The sequence below is a fragment of the Schistocerca americana genome, chromosome 2 (genome assembly GCF_021461395.2).
Source record: "Schistocerca americana isolate TAMUIC-IGC-003095 chromosome 2, iqSchAmer2.1, whole genome shotgun sequence".
In the NCBI taxonomy this organism is placed as follows: Eukaryota; Metazoa; Arthropoda; class Insecta; order Orthoptera; family Acrididae; genus Schistocerca; species Schistocerca americana.
This window is the reverse complement of record NC_060120.1, coordinates 759,635,300-759,654,857: the sequence shown is the minus strand read 5'-3', so window position 1 is coordinate 759,654,857 and position 19,558 is coordinate 759,635,300. Positions and strand designations below refer to the sequence as shown.

General features: G+C 39.4%; 1 protein-coding gene across 1 annotated transcript in view; it reads right to left on the bottom strand.

Annotated features, from left to right (window-relative positions):
- LOC124592155 (cysteine-rich motor neuron 1 protein-like) overlaps window positions 1-19,334 on the bottom strand; it is a 44,296-nt gene extending 24,962 nt beyond the window's left edge. The window contains exons 1-4 of the mRNA XM_047131808.1: window positions 19,123-19,334; window positions 9,414-9,605; window positions 2,992-3,177; window positions 1,035-1,148 (exon numbers count right to left, since the gene is read on the bottom strand). Coding sequence (XP_046987764.1) covers window positions 1,035-1,148; window positions 2,992-3,177; window positions 9,414-9,605; window positions 19,123-19,258 — 628 coding nt within the window. The 5' untranslated portion in view covers window positions 19,259-19,334. The remainder of the gene's footprint in view (window positions 1-1,034; window positions 1,149-2,991; window positions 3,178-9,413; window positions 9,606-19,122) is intronic.
- Between the last annotated feature and the right edge of the window lie 224 nt (window positions 19,335-19,558).

The following is a 19,558-nucleotide window of genomic DNA, read 5'->3' as shown; positions in this document are numbered from 1 at the left end:
GCAATAGGACTGACATTCATAAAAGAAAAATAAGTTTACTTTCATATACACAGTCATTACTATTATTATTATTATTATTATTATTATTATTCTTGATTGTTATAATTATTTTTTGATTGTTATAATTATCATTGTACTACTTTCATAATCTCTCTTTTTTTTCTTTAACATTAATACTGTATAACATGTTATATGTCCTTAATGTTCTGTAGAAACTAAAATTTGTTGAATCTGAGTATGCCTGGTTAGGTGGAAGAGAGGGCCCGAAGGCTCTAATCTTGCCAGGTAAAATAAATGCATAAATAAATAAATAAATAAATACTCTGAGTATTTCCTCTTTTCTGCCTCTTCATTTACCAATGTTCATTGGAGTTCTCATTTTCTTTTTGTTTTCCTTCTCTTTTCCTTATTTTACACTATTAGCCCTCTGATCATTTTCATCTACAATATTGTCTCATCACACAGTCTGTTACTGAATCTTTCTTCAGAGCTTTTATGAAATTAAATTTGTAAATTCTGTTTAACAACCCAGGGATGTGAATTTTATCTGCTAGATGCTTGAGACGGTATTAACCAATTTGCTGCTAACAAACTTTTCCAGGATGACTTCTCCAAATTAATTTTGCCTTTGTTACCAGAGAAAGTGTATCTTCCTCTGAAAAGTCATGTTGCAAAACATCAAACTTTTTGTGCAACCGAGAGACTCAGGAAGAAATGTGATGTCTTTCAATACAGAAATATTGCTTGTAATATCTCCTTTCCCTGGGGTTTCACTGAAGTATCATTATTTTATGTGTGTCACAGCTTTTTCCCAGTTATTTGGAAAGCAAGAAGTTCATGTTGGTTTCCCAAATACTGGGGAGTGACATGGTAATCATACATTGTTCTTACACAGAAATGACTCTAACAGACCCTCCTCCGAATTCATTCATTTTCTTTTCTAAATAATAATTGGTATCAATAGGAAGTTTTATTAACATATTCTGCTTTGAGTTTTCTTATCATAAGACTGTTACAATGGCTCTGTAACTTACCTTGTTTGCACTGGCATATGGGACATCTGGTATTATCTCTTTCAAGTCCATTGGGGCAGTACTGCGAACAGTTAAGTGTTGGGCACTGAGATACTTTGTGGGCATGTTCACCTTCTGAAACAAGTCAAGCAATATATTTTTGTGTAATCTATTCAAAAGAAAACAACAAAACAATGAAACAGGTAATGATATCAAATAGTAAAGCATTAAGATGTGGATAAGCAGAGAATGAGTGAGTGAGTGAGTGTGTGTGTGTGTGTGTGTGTGTGTGTGTGTGTGTGTGTGTGTATTATAATCTTAATGTTAATTTTATACATAAATATATAAAGCTAATTTATTGAAATTTTCATCCTATGTATCATTTTTAAGGAAACCACAGTAATTTGAAATAGCACATTTGGTACATGTGCTTTAATCATGAATCCTTAACAAATTTAAAGACTGTGTTTTCATGTAAGCAGAGCAGATCAGACAAGTTTGATTCCTGACCCACTCGCAAAACTGAATCTTCTGGTATTTCATATTTAAAGATGTGCAGTTTGGACTGTAGGTAGATTCCTTTCAAATCTGTTTAAACAAATATATTACAGACTCATAAAAGAGAAAGCAGTTCATGATTTACTTTAAGAAAAAAGACCATTTCTATACTGCTGAACATAGCTTGTTTAAGCCAGAAAGGCAGATGTGCCTGAGACTGGCCAACTTAACCCAGCAATCACCATGACCAAATAGACATGAGAAGCGCTGTTCTTGGCATACATCAGAAAACAGTGAGTGGATGGAGTTTGATGTGAACAGTTGATTGTGAATCTGGAGAGAAGGTATTATTTCTACATGATATTTGTTCCACTATGAGTGGTTAAAAAGGTGTCTAGCCTTGGATGAGCGACTTGTGTTTGCCAGTGATTTGACTTTGTGAAAGTGTAAGCAACCTATTCGACTACAGAAAAGTGTGACTGTACCATTGAGACATCTTGGAACAATATGTTGCAAGTGATAGGATGGAAAGAACAGTGTCATGTTTACCATTGTAACCTTGACTTTACCGTTGATTTAGAGAGTTAGTCTCCTTGTCAAGAGAAAATTCCACATGGTAGACATGTATCTGAAGTGAACAATTTTAGCTTTGTTTATCAGCATTGTTATTAAGCTAGAAGTTTGATTAGCTGAATTTGGAAGTACAAATGAACAAAGTTGAACACAACCAATATAAACCTGCCACTCCACAGAGCTATATGAACTGAGCAGTGAGTGCCCTGTAATCAGTCATATATAAATCAAGAAATTAATCTATAAATTAGGAAGTAATACTCATGGCATCATCACCTTCTAGGTGCTACATATTTGTGATTAACAGAGGTGGCTACCAAATTTGTCTCTTACCTGGGTTACTTCTCTAAGATGACAGCATTTTATCATAGATTTAATTACTATTACTTGAAGACTGGATCCCTCTTGATATATTAAATTTGCATATATGGGCAGCAACCGAATAAAGCATCTTGCAAAGTTCAGTAACGCTGCTGTATAAACTAATATAGCACACTGGCCAAAATATCTCAAAACTGGTTCTGTGTGATACTTTGCATCCTTTTAGCAGTAAAAAACTACATTAGTTGACACTGTCATGTCTTGTAATATGACAATGCAGGAATGGGATTTCTTGTTTATCTGCCTGCTCAAATCCTCTTCTATTTGCTGGTGCTCTAGCTTGAAAAATGATTCATTTGAAAGATAGCGAGTTTCCAACCTTGTTTATGTGCTTGTTATGACTCAATGGCCCTATTATTTGGTGAGTTGTTAATTTTGTTCCTAAATTATTTACATCTTGCACATATGCCATTTATGGATGATATGGACCAAAGAATTATTGGTATACTATTTACAATAACACTTTTCAGGTGCCTGGAAAGAGTGTTAATTCAAAGATATTACAATATTAAGTGATCTTCATTACCTTCACAAACGGGGCAGCATTCATTTTCTACATGTTTTGGGTTTGAGCATTTTATTTCACACATAAAAGACCAACATTCTTTCTTCCCATCAGTGCAAATGCATGTTGTGCATGGATCCTCTTGCCATTTTTCTCCATCTTTCATGACCATGCTCTTTGAATGAACAACACAGCCAGGTGTGTCAGCTGAAATAAGCAAAATGATGGTATTGGAAACATTATACATAATCATTCACTTGTAAAGACTTGTTATTAACACTTGCAATACCTTCATTGTCAACCATAATGACTTTCAATAAAACTATTTATTTATCATCCATCCTTGACCATTAAATGCAACTGATGTCATCTGTGATGTACATACACACTTACATTTACAGTTACATAAATAACACATTTGGTGATACTGTACATCATTACTGTCTACCAAGGTACAAAACTGTTCATCATACAACAAATGATATATGCAATATATTCAGCACCGTAGGAAAATATAGACTGCTACTTACCATACAGAATTCACTTACATAAGATTAAGATTAAATGAAACTATACTGGTTGAGATGGTGCAGTATTTAGCACACTGGACTCACATTTGGGAGGACAATGGTTCAAACCCACGTCAAATTGCTTCAGGCAAATGCCAGGATGGTTCCTTTGAAAGGGCATGGCTAACTTCCTTCCTCATCCTTCCCTAATCTGATGGGACTGATGACCTTGCCGTTTGGTCCCCTCCCGCATACCAACCAACCAACAAATTTGCTTGTTATTGTCACGAGACCTGAACTATGTGACCCACTGTGTGCCTGTACTGGCAACATGTTAAATAGTTTTACTCCCATGTCCACTTTAGGAAAGAGGGACTGACCACAAAGGAATTATCTGAAAGTGATAGAAATCGATAGAGCTGATGTACATGTGCAAACAAACAAATGGTTACAATTTCAGAAAAAAACTGTATGATTTATTTAAGAGAAAGAGCTTCACAAACTGAGCAACTCAATAACACGTTGGTCCGCCTCTGGCCATTATGCAAACAGTATCCAGCTTGGCAGTGATTGATGGAGTTGTTGGATGTCATCCTGAGGGATGTAGTGCCTAATTTTGTCTAATCGGCGCACGCTAAACTCCGCCATAGCCGGTCCCAAGCCCGGTTGAGAAAGGAGGAGGGAGATGACATGGTTTTAGTGGCAGAAAGTGAGCGGGCAGTGAATAACATGCTCAAAGATCTGAAAGATCTGAATGAAGCTTGTGTGGAATATGGGATGCAAATAAACACAGCAAAAACAAAGAGTATGGTCATCAGTACAAGATGCAGACTGTCCAATATTAAAATAGGACAATCTACCATTAGCCAAGTAAGTGAATTTAAATATCTCGGAAGCACAATAACTAAAGACTTGAGATGTCACCAGGAGGTGAAAATTCAAATTGCCATAACGAAGGAGGCATTCAACAGAAAGAGGAGACTCTTATGTGGCAAATTAGATAAAGGACTAAGGAAAAGGCTTGGCAAATGTTTTCTCTGGAGTGTGGCACTATATGGGGCAGAAACATGGACACTGAGATGAGAGGATGAAAAATGGTTAGAAGGATTTGAGATGTGGATGTGGAAGAGAATGAAGAGAATAAGCTGGATGGAAAGAGTGAGTAATGAAAGAGTATTGGAAAGGGATGGTGATAGACAATGTCTGCTGAAGGTTGTAAGAGAAAGGAAAAAGAACTGGTTGGGATATTCACTGAGAAGGGAGTGCTTGTTAGTAGATGCTTTGGAAGGATTGGTTTGTGGGAGAAGACTGAGAGGAAGAAGGAGATGCAAGTTGATAGACGACATAAAAGGAGGGGGAAATTATGCAGACCTGAAGAGGATGGCAGAAGACTGGACAGCCTGGAGAACTACCATGTGAAAACCTGCCTTTAGGCAGAACACTGATGATGATGGGGCACGCTAGAACTGGTTGGAGGGCCCTGGCCATTAAGCTCCAAACGTTATCAATTGGGGAAAGATCCGATGACCTTGCTGGCCAAAGTAGGATTTGGCAAACCTGAAGACCAGCAGTAGAAAATCTTGCGTATGAGGGCGGGCATTATCTTGCTGAAATATAAGCCCATGAAGGACAGTAACATGGTGCATAGAATTTCACAGAGGTACCAGTGTTCTGTAAGTGTGCTGTGGATGACAACCAAAGGGATCCTGCTATGAAAAGAAATGGCACCCTAGATCATGTCTTGTAGTTGTCAGGCCATATGGCAGGTGACAGTCAGGTTGGTATCCCACAGTGAGGGCCTCTCCAGACATGTTTTTGGCATGGAGTAGAATTGTCTTCAATGATAAGTTGCACTTCAAATTGATCCTTGATGATCATCAAAGATGTGTCTGGAGATGTGCCAGACAGCGGTGGGATACTAACATGACTGTTGCCTGCCATATTGGCTGACAATCAGGAGTGATGGTCTGGGCTGCCATTTCTTGTCATAGTAGGACCTCTTTGGTTGTGATTTGTGACAACTTTACACTACAGCAGTATGTCAACAAAATTCTACACCTCATTTTGTTGCCCTTCATGGCAAGCCATCCTGAGGTTACGTTTCAGTAAGTTAATGCCCACTTGCAGATGGCAAGAGTCTCTACTGTTTGTCTTCTTGCTCGGCAACCCTACCTTGGCCAGTAAGGTTGACAGATCTTTACTCAGGTAGAGAACATTTGGTGCATAGTGGGCAGGGCCCCCACATACAGATCAGGATTTTGATGATTTAATGCACAACTATAACCATTTGTCTGTCTGTACATGTGCGTCACATCTATCGATTTCCATCCCACTCAGATAATTCCTACATGGTACATCATTTCTTTGGTCGTAGAGTGTATTTGTAACTATCTTGAGTTTTCTTAAGAGATCAATTTGCTGTTTCAGGCGCATGTTGGTTTGATGAACAGATTGTAGTAGTTTGTGACTGTATTGACATTCTTTTTTGATGTATAAACAGCTTAGTATAAAGAGGGATGTTACAGTTGGTATTTTTAGTTGTTTTGAAATATGGTCTACAAGGCTCATTATTTCTGAGTCCCCAGATGCATCTGATTGCCTTCTTTTCCTAAATGGGAATTTATTTTGCTTCGGGGGAATTCTCCCATAACAAAATGGTGTATGTTAAGTGGGTGTGGAGAAAGACATAGTATGCACTGAGCAATAGCTTATCACTAACACGAGACCTTAGTTTACCTTACAAATATGTGAACACATGTCAATCGGTATGACTGTTTCATGTTTTGAGTAAAGATGGATCCCAAGAAGTTGAGATGAAGCACAATCATTGCCATATTGGCATCATCTCTAATGCATAAACTAAAGGGAATAGTTACAGGTTTTTTCATGATTGATATGCAATTTGTTGATTTGCAACCAATTACTGGCTGCTCTGAGATCATCCCTACTTTGCTGCTTCAATGCTCCTAAAAGTTTCCCAGCTGTAAAAAAGTGGTGTCATCTGTGTGGAGTGTGGATTTATACAACATAATGCTGGACAAATCATTTACATGTATTATGAAGAGTAAAGGCCCAAACACAGAACCATGTGCCACACCCTGCCTGATGTCCAAGACATTTGACCTCATATAGTTGAATTGCATAATTTGTTTTCTGTCACCCAGATAGGATATGATCAGAGATAGTTCTGAGCCTCTAAAATATTAGCAGTATAGTTTTCCTAGCAGAATTCAATGGCTGACAGAGCCAAATTCCTTGCTGAGATCCTCGAGGATAGTGTTAACAGGTAATCTTGATTCAAATGTTAATAGTATAAACAAAATAATATTTTCATCTGCTTTTACTGTTAACAAGCCAGACCGGAAGCCATACTGTGACTCACTAACAATATTATTCACAGACAGATGTTCACTGATTAGGAACTGTATGCAATATTTCACTACTTTTTGCAGGATGGATACAAGACGGGTTTGGCAGTAATTATTAGGACAAGATTTGTCACCTTTTTTGTGCACAGGAGTAATAACTGTCATTATTAAGGATGAGGGGAAACAGTTGTTGACAAACACCTGGTTTATAAAAGAACATAGTGGATGTGCTATTACATCCAGAATTCTTTTCAACACAAAATTGCTGAGACCATAAATGTCTTCCAATTTTGAGTAACTTAATTTTTCTGTTGCAGCTGTGTTACTGCTTAGTTTTACTTCTTCCAGTTTAAATACAGGAACTACATTTTCAAAATTCTGTCGGTAGAAGTTTCCATGATTTGAGTTTTGGATGTTGCCTTGTTTATGGCTATGTTCTGTAGCAGCCGTTTTATTCACATTGCCAGCATTAATGAAGAATATATTGAAATTATCTGACATAATACCAGAGTTACAAGAATTATTTTTGCTAAAATATTTACTTCTACCCAGATGAGTCTTGACAACAGTCCAAGCTGCTTTACATTTACTTTGGTACTTATTAATGTAATCATCATTCGCCTTGCACTTGACTGATTTAATTTCTGTCATGTAGTTATTCTTCAACCTTATGTGGTTTCTTCTTTCTGCTTCACTTTTCTTTTGTTTCTCATGGGAAATCATGAAGGGAGCCGCTCACTGTTCTGTAAATCAGCTAGAGGACGAATCCTTTAATTCAAGAAAATTTTGATTGTTGTTCAGAGCTCAAAAAACGGCATCAGAGCTTTTCCACTGCTAACTCAGCGTACTGCTGTATAATATGGTAAGAACTTTCTTCAATCTCGTCAATAAACTGGCACAACTGACGGGACTGAGGGCATGTGATCTTATATAATTAACAGCTGACATGACTGGCTTTAGAAACTGCAGCATAACAGAGCACTTTCGTCATAGAGACGTCTTTTCCTGCTGCCTTTGACACAAGAGCAAAGACATTTTATTTTTTCCATGCTACTACTTCTTAGTATTTTACGTAGTTCTGCTGTCTTAGAAGCACAGACTGTTGAATGGTTTAATGGGGTTTCACTGGTTGTTCTTTCTAAATGTTAATAAAGAAGCAACAACTGATACAGCATATGAATTTCATTCAGTGTAAACTGTGCAAAAGTGATTGGTGATTTACAGTTTCCAGGCTGTTACTATTGGGATACATTTCCTGTCAGATCATTTCTGCAAAATTATACTTACTTTTCCTGAATTTGACAGCTATGACATGATGTAAAATATATTTTTTTGATGAGAGTATATGTAATTGAACACTGCTAAGATGAGCTTCGTATGTTCTCCATAAATCAGTATGATTACAAATTTTGGTGTAGATATGAATGTCTGTTTCTAATTGTTCTCTGATCATCATTTTTGCTTGAGACTGTGGTTCTGTAATGGCAAATTTGAAGGAGCTATTTGCTTGCCTTTAATGTTGTTTAAGATTGAATCCAACAGCTGCAGACAGATGTAAAATATTATTTCTAGTGTTTGGTAATGACAGTTTGGGTGAGCAACAGTTGTATGCTAATGTTGCTTTCACAGGCTATATATACTCTGGTAGATGTCTTTGGCCTTTGAAGAACGACATAAACAGCACATCCAATTAGTATGTTACACAGTTGGATCATCAAATATCAGTTGTTAGTGTTTATTATATAAACAGTTGTGTGTGAGAAGGATTAATTGTATGGCATTGAATACTTACAACAATATTTAAAGGTGCTCTGTAATTAACCAGTGTGTTTGTTGAGGGAGAATTTTGTAGAATAACAAGTATTTATATTTATCAGCAAACTTTATTTATTTTTCTGGTTTGACTATTTCACTACTAGCTGTAAATTCTGGGAAATTAAAGCTAATAGACAGGAGCTAAAAAAAACAGGAGAGAAGTAATAGTTTTCTTTGGTAACAGTTATCATTTAATAATACTAATATTTATTATTATTTTAATAATAATAATAATGATGATGATGATGATGACGACAATGACATTTATACACCTCAAATTTATACACATCAAATGATGGTGCATATGTCCAAAGTCGTAAATGCAATTACCATCAATAAGTGTGAAATTGGTGACACTTTAGTCTCCTGTTAAATACAAACAAACATTAGAAGGAATACCTACTGTAAGAGGTATCATACTCCCTGGGCCAGCTTAAGGCCCAAGCAACACAAATGTCCACTTGGTGTGTCAAGCTCAGAGGGATGCCTCTAGTGCAAAATTTTCCACAGAGTGTATCACAATTAGTAATGGAAACAACTCATTTACAAGCTCACTTGATTTTTTATTTACTTTTAAATATCTTACCAAGTGCCGAAGGAATGGCATCTAGAGTGTGAAGGAGATAGGGAATGATAAGTCGCTTCTGTGGAAAAATTGTGGGAAGGGGGGGGGGGGGGGGGGGGGAGAGAGAGGGACTATGACACTTATGTCGAAAAATCTTCTCAAACTGGAACTGCATACTCCACTTACTCAGACAAACTGGACAACATTTTCCTTTTGGTGTGTGCTTCTCAGGGCATGAAGCAGGTATCTCAGGACATACTTCTTTTTCAGTGCAAACAACAATACCATCTTCACATCTGCAGACAGTGCAATCATCCTTTGACCATACTGTGCCATTCTTCTTCCACTCATTATTCCATGAACACTGATAGTTTGTACCTGTAACAGTAAAGAGAAAAGTGCCACACACAAGAACAACATAGCAGGAAATAAAATATTATGAATAAAACAAAAATAAACAAACAAATCAACAACCAAGTATTTTGCACTGAGAAAACTGTTCACAATAAATGACGCCCCCAGGTGGACTGACAAAGGGTTGAACACAGCATACTAAAAAGCCTATATTACATGACACTAGGCTACCGGCAACTATGCTATCGGCCACTGCGCATGCGCGCCGCGCGTTTGCACAACTCGTTGCTGAAACTAAAGTATAAACACTTCTTGCCGTGTTCCAACTTTGGCAACACTAGTTGCATGAGTTTTGAGGTTATGTGTGTTCGTAGAGTATAGACAAACTGAAATATGAAGTGGGAGAACAGAGAATAATATTCGCTTTTCGGATATCTATGCTTTGCATAGGTGTTTGTGGGATTTCAGTGATGCCGACTACAAAAATAAGCAACATATTGCTACTCCTGAGACTGTCACGTGCGATCAGAACATTGATGGTTTCACAGTATCTGAGCCGCAGGGAAAATTTTATTGGGTTAGGAGCACATATATGACTGAATTAAGAAAATGTTGTTGTTGTCTTCAGTCCTGAGACTGGTTTGATGCATCTCTCCATGCTACTGTACCCTGTTCAAGCTTCTTCATCTCCAAGTACTTACTGCAACCTACATCCTTCTGAATCTGCTTAGTGTATTCATCTCTTGGTCTCCCTCTACGATTTTTACCCTCCACGCTGCCCTCCAATGCTAAATTTGTGATCCATTGATGCCTCAGAACATGTCCTACCAACCGGTCCCTTCTTCTTGTCAAGTTGTTCCACAAACTCCCCTTCTCCCCAATTCTATTCAATGCCTCCTCATTAGTTATGTGATCTACCCATCTAATCTTCAGCATTCTTCTGTAGCACCACATTTCAAAAGCTTCTATTCTCTTCTTGTCCAAACTATTTATCGTCTATGTTTCACTTCCATACATGGCTACACTCCATACAAATACTTTCAGGAACGACTTCCTGACACTTAAATCTATACTCGATGTTAACAAATTTCTCTTCTTCAGAAACGCTTTCCTTGCCATTGGCAGTCTACATTTTATATCCTCTCTACTTCGACCATCATCAGTTATTTTGCTCCCGAAATAGGAAAACTCCTTTACTACCTTATGTGTCTCATTTCCTAATCTAATTCCCTCAGCATCACCCGACTTAATTCGACTACATTCCATCATCCTTTGCTTTTGTTGATGTTCATCTTATATCCTCCTTTCAAGACACTGTCCATTCCGTTCAACTGCTCTTCCAAGTCCTTTGCTGTCTCTGACAGAATTACAATGTCATCGGCAAACCTCAACGTTTTTATGTCTTCTCCATGGACTTTAATACCTACTCCGAATTTTTCTTTTGTTTCCTTTACTGCTTGCTCAATATACAGATTGGATAACATTGGGGACAGGCTACAAACCTGTCTCACTCCCTTCCCAACCGTTGCTTCCCTTTCATGCCCCTCGACTCTTATAACTGCCATCTGGTTTCTGTACAAATTGTAAATAGCCTTTCGCTCCCTGTATTTTACCCCTGCCACCTTTAGAATTGGAAAGAGTGTATTCCAGTCAACACTGTCAAAAGCTTTCTCTAAGTCTACAAATGCTAGAAATGTAGGTTTGCCTTTCCTTGATCTATTTTCTAAGATAAGTGGTAGGGTCAGTATTGCCTCACGTGTTCCAATGCTGGGTAAAGGAAAAGAAATAGGAATAAAATTCGCGCAATTATGACGTTCCCTCCCATCTGCGCAGGCCGGAGGCAGGATCGATCATGGGCGGCTTAAACTCAGACACCACCGGGGAGTAGGGTGGGGGGTGGGGAGTCAGTGGTAGGTGCCCAACTCCAGGCATCCCCCCAACTTAGTAAAGGTCTAACAAAGACCTCCCGAAGATAATTAGCTAATAGTGTTCGGTAATGTGCTATGTTTTCGAGAGCTGCAAAGGGTGGGAAGGGGGGGGGGGGGGAGGGGGAAGAAAGAAAGCGCTAATATCACAACTTTAATTTATTTCCTTTTGCGTTTCTATGCGCCGCTTGCTCGCGTGTGCGATGTTGCCGGACCTCTGAACAGGATTTCCACTTCATTGTTCATCTTTGCAGTGTTTACATCGTGGCTTCCTGTCAGATAGGAAACAATCGTCCTCCCATTTGTTGTTAGGTATTCGTGTGGGACAGTGCTCGTAACATAATTAGTTCCCTTGTGCTTGTGTGAAACCAAGCATCATTTACGGAGTTGTGAAAAGTCTAACGTGATCAGTGTGCGTGCTTACTTTGGGGCCGAAAGAGAACAGGGCGCGAGCAGTCCCGCATCACAGTCAGTAATGAGAACATCCGAATGTCTCGGTATTAGTGAAAGTACAGCGAAGCGAATTGCGAGAAAATGTGGAGAAACTTCATGTGTTGTATCACCAAAAACGAGTTCTGACAGGCTGCAGAAGTTTGTATTTGACGAGTTTACACAAGGAGTCATACGAAGAAAAATCCACGACTTCTTTGTGGAAAATGATTTCGAACAGTGGGAGCCTTGCTAGAGAAGTCGAAGAAGTGGTAGATTTTCCTGATATAAGTGAAACAACCCTTTGGCGTGCTGTTCGAAAATTGGGCTTCAGATAGAATGGACTATTTATTACACTGATGAGAGTTGGTATGGTGCAAATCGTTCCAGAAAGTTTTGTTGACAGGAACAAAAAAATGCCTTACGCATCAGAAAATGTGTACGCTTATCACAGAACAAGCATTCAAGAGTGGAATGGCTGGAGAGAAGGAATTTAAACACCGTTCGGTTCTGGGAAAAGGATTATAATGTGCCGCGAAGGGAGCGAATATGGATTCGAGCAAAACGCTGGCTTATGTTTTAGTGGACAAAAAGGAGGTGCAGATTGTCATTCTGAAATGAATTCTACACAATACGAAGAGTTGTTTAGGAGCGTTCTCGAAAAATTACCAAAAATATCTGCCATTTTTTAGATCAGGCTCCATATCACACGATAATAAATCCAGTATCACGAAATCCATCTACGCGATGGAGAAAGGATTCTATTACTGGATGGTTGGAAGGCAATACTATAGAGCTTCCATCTAATACCACATCACATGAGGAATTTACTAAAGCTGGCCGAATGGAACACGCGCGACCGCACTTCAGGGCGCAGGAATACTTTAGAAAAGTATATTACGATCAGTGAACAAGAAAATTAAACTTCTGTGGTTGTTTGTAGCGCACTGCGAATTGAAAGCCACTGAAATTATCTGGACATTTATGAAGAACGGAAAGGGTTATGCACGAAGAGCCCACTGTCTGAACGTAGCAGTAGAACCGATGCTGCAATAGCAGCAGGGAGACGTCAGCCAGCAGCGAACGCGATTAAGGGCGGTTTTATTTAAGTCATCATTGTTTGCTGAAGAATTTATTCGAGCTAATCGACTTTTCCATTTACTATTGAAATGTGCTATACATATGTTCATTTATTATGAGCTGCCTCCACATCGAGCATTTATTTGCAATTTATCATGTTATTTCCCTCTACTCGCAACAAAAACTGAACACGGCAATGCTGTACTGGAATATCACAACGAAGCTGTTCGCTGATGAGCAGGCGCTTATGGCGCTTCACGACAGTGGCGGCGCGCTGGTGTGACAACTACGCTCCACCAGTCTCGCATACGTTGCAGCTACGAAAACAATTGCTTTACAAATTCTTAAGCAACAGACAAGCGGAGTATTATTATTAAAGACATTTGATGTATCCAACAGAAGTTGAAGCTTAACACCAGTGCCTTCTCCGTCGCAATAGCTACAACGGTAGGCTCAATCGCAGCGTCTTGCGTTTGACATTATAGCGATGAAACGAGTAATCAGAAATATAATGAAAATCCTCCTGCAAATAGAGCAAGGCTGCATCTTTAAACTGTGCAAACGAAATTTTTCTCCTAATTACGGTCTGATTTTTATGCATTCTTAAAAATTGACACAAGCCGAAAAAAAGCTATAAAAAGCACTCTTCAATATTTCCCCGTATGTCACCCCCATTTCAGGTAAGATGTAATATTCATACACTAAATAAAAACAGACATTTCTTGCATTCCGGCATGGAGAGACGTCTACAGACGTTAAAGTAACCTCTGGCGTGCCACAGGGGAGTGTTATGGGACCATTGTTTTTCACAATATATATAAATGACCTAGTAGATAGTGTCGGAAGTTCCTTGCGGCTTTTCGCAGATGGGCCGGCCGAAGTGGCCGTGCGGTTAAAGGCGCTGCAGTCTGGAACCGCAAGACCGCTACGGTCGCAGGTTCGAATCCTGCCTCGGGCATGGATGTTTGTGATGTCCTTAGGTTAGTTAGGTTTAACTAGTTCTAAGTTCTAGGGGACTAATGACCTCAGCAGTTGAGTCCCATAGTGCTCAGAGCCATTTGAACCATTTTGAACCTTTTCGCAGATGATGCTGTAGTATACAGAGAAGTTGCAGCATTAGAAAATTGCAGCGAAATGCAGGAAGATCTACAGCGGATAGGCACTTGGTGCGGGGAGTGGCAACTGACCCTTAACATAAACAAATGTAATGTATTGCGAATACATAGAAAGAAGGATCCTTTATTGTATGATTATATGATAGCGGAACAAACACTGGTAGCAGTTACTTCTGTAAAATATCTGGGAGTATGCGTACGGAACGATTTGAAGTGGAATGATCATATAAAATTAATTGTTGGTAAGGCGGGTGCAAGGTTTAGATTCATTGGGAGAGTCCTTAGAAAATGTAGTCCATCAACAAAGGAGGTGGCTTACAAAACACTCGTTCGACCTATACTTGAGTACTGCTCATCAGTGTGGGATCCGTACCAGGTCAGGTTGACAGAGGAGATCCAAAGAAGAGCGGCGCGTTTCGTTACAGTGTTATTTGGTAAGAGTGATAGCATTACGGAGATGTTTAGCAAAAGCAAGTGGCAGACTCTGCAAGAGAGGCGCTCTGCAACGCGGTGTAGCTTGCTGTCCAGGTTTCGAAAGGTTGCGTTTCTGGATGAGATATCGAATATATTGCTTCCCCCTGCTTACACCCCGCGAGAAGATCACGAATGTAAAATTAGAGAGATTCGAGCACGCACGGAGGCTTTCCGGCAATCGTTCTTCCCTCGAGCCATACGCGACTGGAACAGGAAAGGGAGGTAATGACAGTGGCAAGTAAAGTGCCGTCCGCCACACACTGCTGGGTGGCTTCCGGAGTACAAATGTAGATCTAAATCTGTAGTAGGTACAACGCACCGATGTTCGTAATGCAGTGTTCCCAGAATATGTGCTAAACGTCAGTGGTCAGTTATTATGAAACAGACAATAGGCAATACAATTCCCTGCAACACATGACGAAGGCGGCTGTCTCCACGGTCCAGGAAACTGTTTATCAGGTGAGATCCTGTCTATCTACTGATAGGGAAACAGCGACAGTAGATTTCATTTACACCCTATCAAGCAACCAAACGCCAGCATCTACACACCTATCAGATTAGATATCTGCACACCTTTCAGATTAGACTTTGGGCTAACTGGTATAATGGTAACTTTGTGACATGTTGTGTGGAACACACTTCATCATGATGAACAATACGAAATGTAACACTGAACTATGACTGAGCAAATTATTAAGGGTCATTGCACTAGAATGTTTAGCTTAATGTCTTCATAAAAAAAAACTCTTAACAAATACTGTGCATTAAAACTGAATTAAAATGAGGATAGAAAATGATATTTAATTCATATAATAAAGTTTATATTGATCATATAGTGTGCTATGGTAACAGTGTAAGGTACTTCTCTCTGGAAACATTGGTGGGTTGCTTTATCGTACAGTTGCTGTCTCTGTGCCAGTAACGTACCCTGCAGTCATGTCAATCTATTTACTGAAGGTACCATCTTATTATTTGTTGATGTAAGGATGATTTGTCTGCCTGGCCACCATTTACCCAGAAACTCACACATACATTTTTTTACTCAAAATTATTATTCTTAAAGACATTGCTACCATTTAGAATGCAGTGTGGAATGGTGTGATGGAATTAAGATATACTTCCACTGAGATAAATGAATTCTTTACAGACGGATGGAAATAGTGGTAGAAACGGACCTCGGGGAACATCAGTTTGGATTCCGAAGAAATGTTGGAACACGTGAGGCAATGCTGACCCTACCACTTATCTTAGAAGATAGATTAAGGAATGGCAAACCTAAGTTTCTAGCATTTGTAGGCTTAGAGAAAGCTTTTGACAATGTTAACTGGAATAGTCTCTTCCAAATTCTGAAGATGACAGGCGACAAATACAGGGAGCGAACGGATATTAGGGAATGAGACACTTAAATTAGTAGATGAGTTTTGCTATTTGGGGAGAAAAATAACTGGTGATGGTCAAAGTAGGGAGGATATAAAATGTAGACTGGCAATGGCAAGAAAAGCGTTTCTGAAGAAGAGAAATTTGTTAACATTGAGTGTAGATTTAAGTGTCAGGACGTCTTTTCTCAAACTATTTGTATGGAATGTAGCAATGTATGGATGTGAAAGGTGGACGATAAATAGCTTAGACAAGAAGAGAATAGAAGCTTTCGAAATGTGGTGCTACAGGAGAATGTTGAAGATTAGATGGGTAGATCGTGTGTAACTAATGAAGTACTGAGCAGAATTGGGGAGAAGAGGAATTTGTGGCACAACTTGTCTAGAAGAAGAGATCGGTTGGTAGGACATGTTCTGAAGCATCAAGGGATCACCAATTTAGTGTTGGAGGGCAGCGTGGAGGGAAAAAATCGTAGAGGGAGACTAAGAGATGAATACACTAAGCAGATTCAAAAGGATGTAGGGTGCAGAAATTTCTTGGAAATGAAGAAACTTGCACAGGATAGAGTAGCGTGGAGAGCTGCATCAAACCAGTCTCTGGACTGAAGACCATAACAACAACAGGTTTTATATTTCATACCAAGTATTTGTGAAGGGAAAAATGACAGACATAATGAATGTGCCTGATGCATTCTAATGTTTTGTGATATATAACAAAATGAAGTATAACATCTGCTAATGGCAAACACTGCACAGCAGTACTGTGTAGTAGTTGCCATTAGCACATACTACATTTCATTTTGTTGTACAGCATGACGAGTATGTGCCAAACAAGATCGTAAGAGATGGAAAAGAGCCACCATGGTACAACAACCGTGTTAGAAAACTGCTGCGGAAGCAAAGGGAACCTCACAGCAAACATAGATATAGCCAAAGCCTTGCAGACAAACAAAAATTACGCGAAGCGAAATGTAGTGTGAGGAGGGCTATGCGAGAGGCGTTCAATGAATTCGAAAGTAAAGTTCTATGTACTGATTTGGCAGAAAATCCTAAGAAATTTTGGTCTTATGTCAAAGCGGTAGGTGGATCAAAACAAAATGTCCAGACACTCTGTGACCAAAAAGGTACTGAAACAGAGGATGACAGACTAAAGGCCGAAATACTAAATGTCTTTTTCCAAAGCTGTTTCACAGAGGAAGACTGCACTGTAGTTCCTTCTCTAGATTGTCGCACAGATGAGAAAATGGTAGATATCGAAGTAGACGACAGAGGGATATAGAAACAATTAAAATCGCTCAAAAGAGGAGAGGCCGTTGGACCTGATGGGATACCAGTTCGATTTTACACAGAGTACGCGAAGGAACTTGCCTCCCTTCTTGCGGCGGTGTACCGTAGGTCTCTAGAAGAGCGTAGCGTTGCTAAGGAATGGAAAAGGGCACAGGTCATCCCCGTTTTCAAGAAGGGACGTCGAACAGATGTGCAGAACTATAGACCTATATCTCTAACGTCGATCAGTTGTAGAGTTTTGCAACACGTATTATGTTCGAGTATAATGACTTTCTGGAGACTAGAAATCTACTCTGTAGGAATCAGCATGGGTTTCGAAAAAGTCGATCGTGTGAAATCCAGCTAGCGCTATTCGTCCACGAGACTCATAGGGCCATAGACACGGGTTCCCAGGTAGATGCCGTGTTTCTTGACTTCCGCAAGGCGTTCGATACAGTTCCCCACAGTCGTTTAATGAACAAAGTAAGAGCATATGAACTATCAGACCAATTGTGTGATTGGATTGAAGAGTTACTAGATAACAGAACGCAGCATATCATTCTCAATGGAGAGAAGTCTTCTGAAGTAAGAGTGATTTCAGGTGTGCCGCAGGGGAGTGTCGTAGGACCGTTGCTATTCACAATATACATAAATGACCTTGTGGATGACATCGGAAGTTCACTGAGGCTTTTTGCAGATGATGCTGTAGTATATAGAGAGGTTGTAACAATGGAAAATTGTGCTGAAATGCAGGAGGATCTGCAACGAATTGACGCATGGTGCAGGGAATGGCAATTGAATCTCAATGTAGACAAGTATAATGTGCTGCGAATACATAGAAAGAAAGACCCTTTATTATTTAGCTACAATATAGCAGGTCAGCAACTGGAAGCAGTTAATTCCATAAATTATCTGTGAGTACGCATTAGGAGTGATTTAAAATGGAATGATCATATAAAGTTGATCGTCGGTAAAGCAGATGCCAGACTGAGATTCATTGGAAGAATCCTAAGGAAATGCAATACGAAAACAAAGGAAGTAGGTTACAGTACACTTGTTCGCCCACTGCTTGAATACTGCTCACCAGTGTGGGATCCGTACCAGATAGGGTTGATAGAAGAGATAGAAAAGATCCAACGGAGAGCAGCGCGCTTCGTTACAGGATCATTTAGTAATCGCTAAAGCGTTACGGAGATGATAGATAAACTCCAGTGGAAGACTCTGCAGGAGAGACGCTCGGTAGCTCGGTACGGGCTTTTGCTGAAGTTTCGAGAACACACCTTCACCGAGGAGTCAAGCTGCATATTGCTCCCTCCTACGTATATCTCGCGAAGAGACCATGAGGATAAAATCTTTGCGCGAACAATACGAGACTGGAATAGAAGGGAGAACCGATAGAGGTACTCAAGGTATCCTCCGCCACACACCGTCAGGTGGCTTGCGGAGTATGGATGTAGATGTAGATCTGAATATATACATGAGTTATTTCAGTTATGATTATACGAAACATGTTCACTGTATCTGTGTTTCACTTCTCCCATTGTCAATGCTTGGTATAAAGTATAAGAATATAGAACCATATATTGCAAAGAAGGTATACCTTACTCCCACTACACCACTCTACACTGCTAGGCAATCAGTGTGTAACACATAACTTTCTTCCAGCATTACTCAGACTCCACTCCAGGAAAAGTTGCTTGGGTAATGCATGTATGTGTCTTCCCACTGGTAGGGTTTCACTGTTGATTGAGCATTAAAGCTGATAATAAAATGTGCTGATAATGGAGTTCTACACACACACACACACACACACATTATCTTCACTGCTTTATGAAATCCTATTAAAAATATTTTAGATTTTGCTAAGAACACGTACTTTCAGTGGCAGGGCATTCAAACACATCACAGCAGTCTCCAGGAAGTCCAGCTGCCTTGTGGAGAAGCTGTGCTTCTCGTCCATCACATGTTGGCTGTGTGCAGTTCTCTAGATCACACAGGCATGTCACATTCATTTCATCTGTACTAAGGATAGAGTCTGCAGGGCAATCTATTTCTGCACAGTTTCCATCGCTGCATCCATCAATGGAATCTATAACAAAAAGTTGAAAATATATTATGTAAATACATTCAACTAAATTTCAGCAACTTCTTTAATAGAATGTGTGTGCATTGCCATAACAGAAGAGTAAAATAGATTTGTGTGAAAAAAATATAATGAAGCATATTTATGCTTAAGGAAAAACAGTTCAATCAGTCTGCCCATGTCTGCCTCTGAATGAAAGCAGCATCATCTGCATTTGAGGAAATATTTT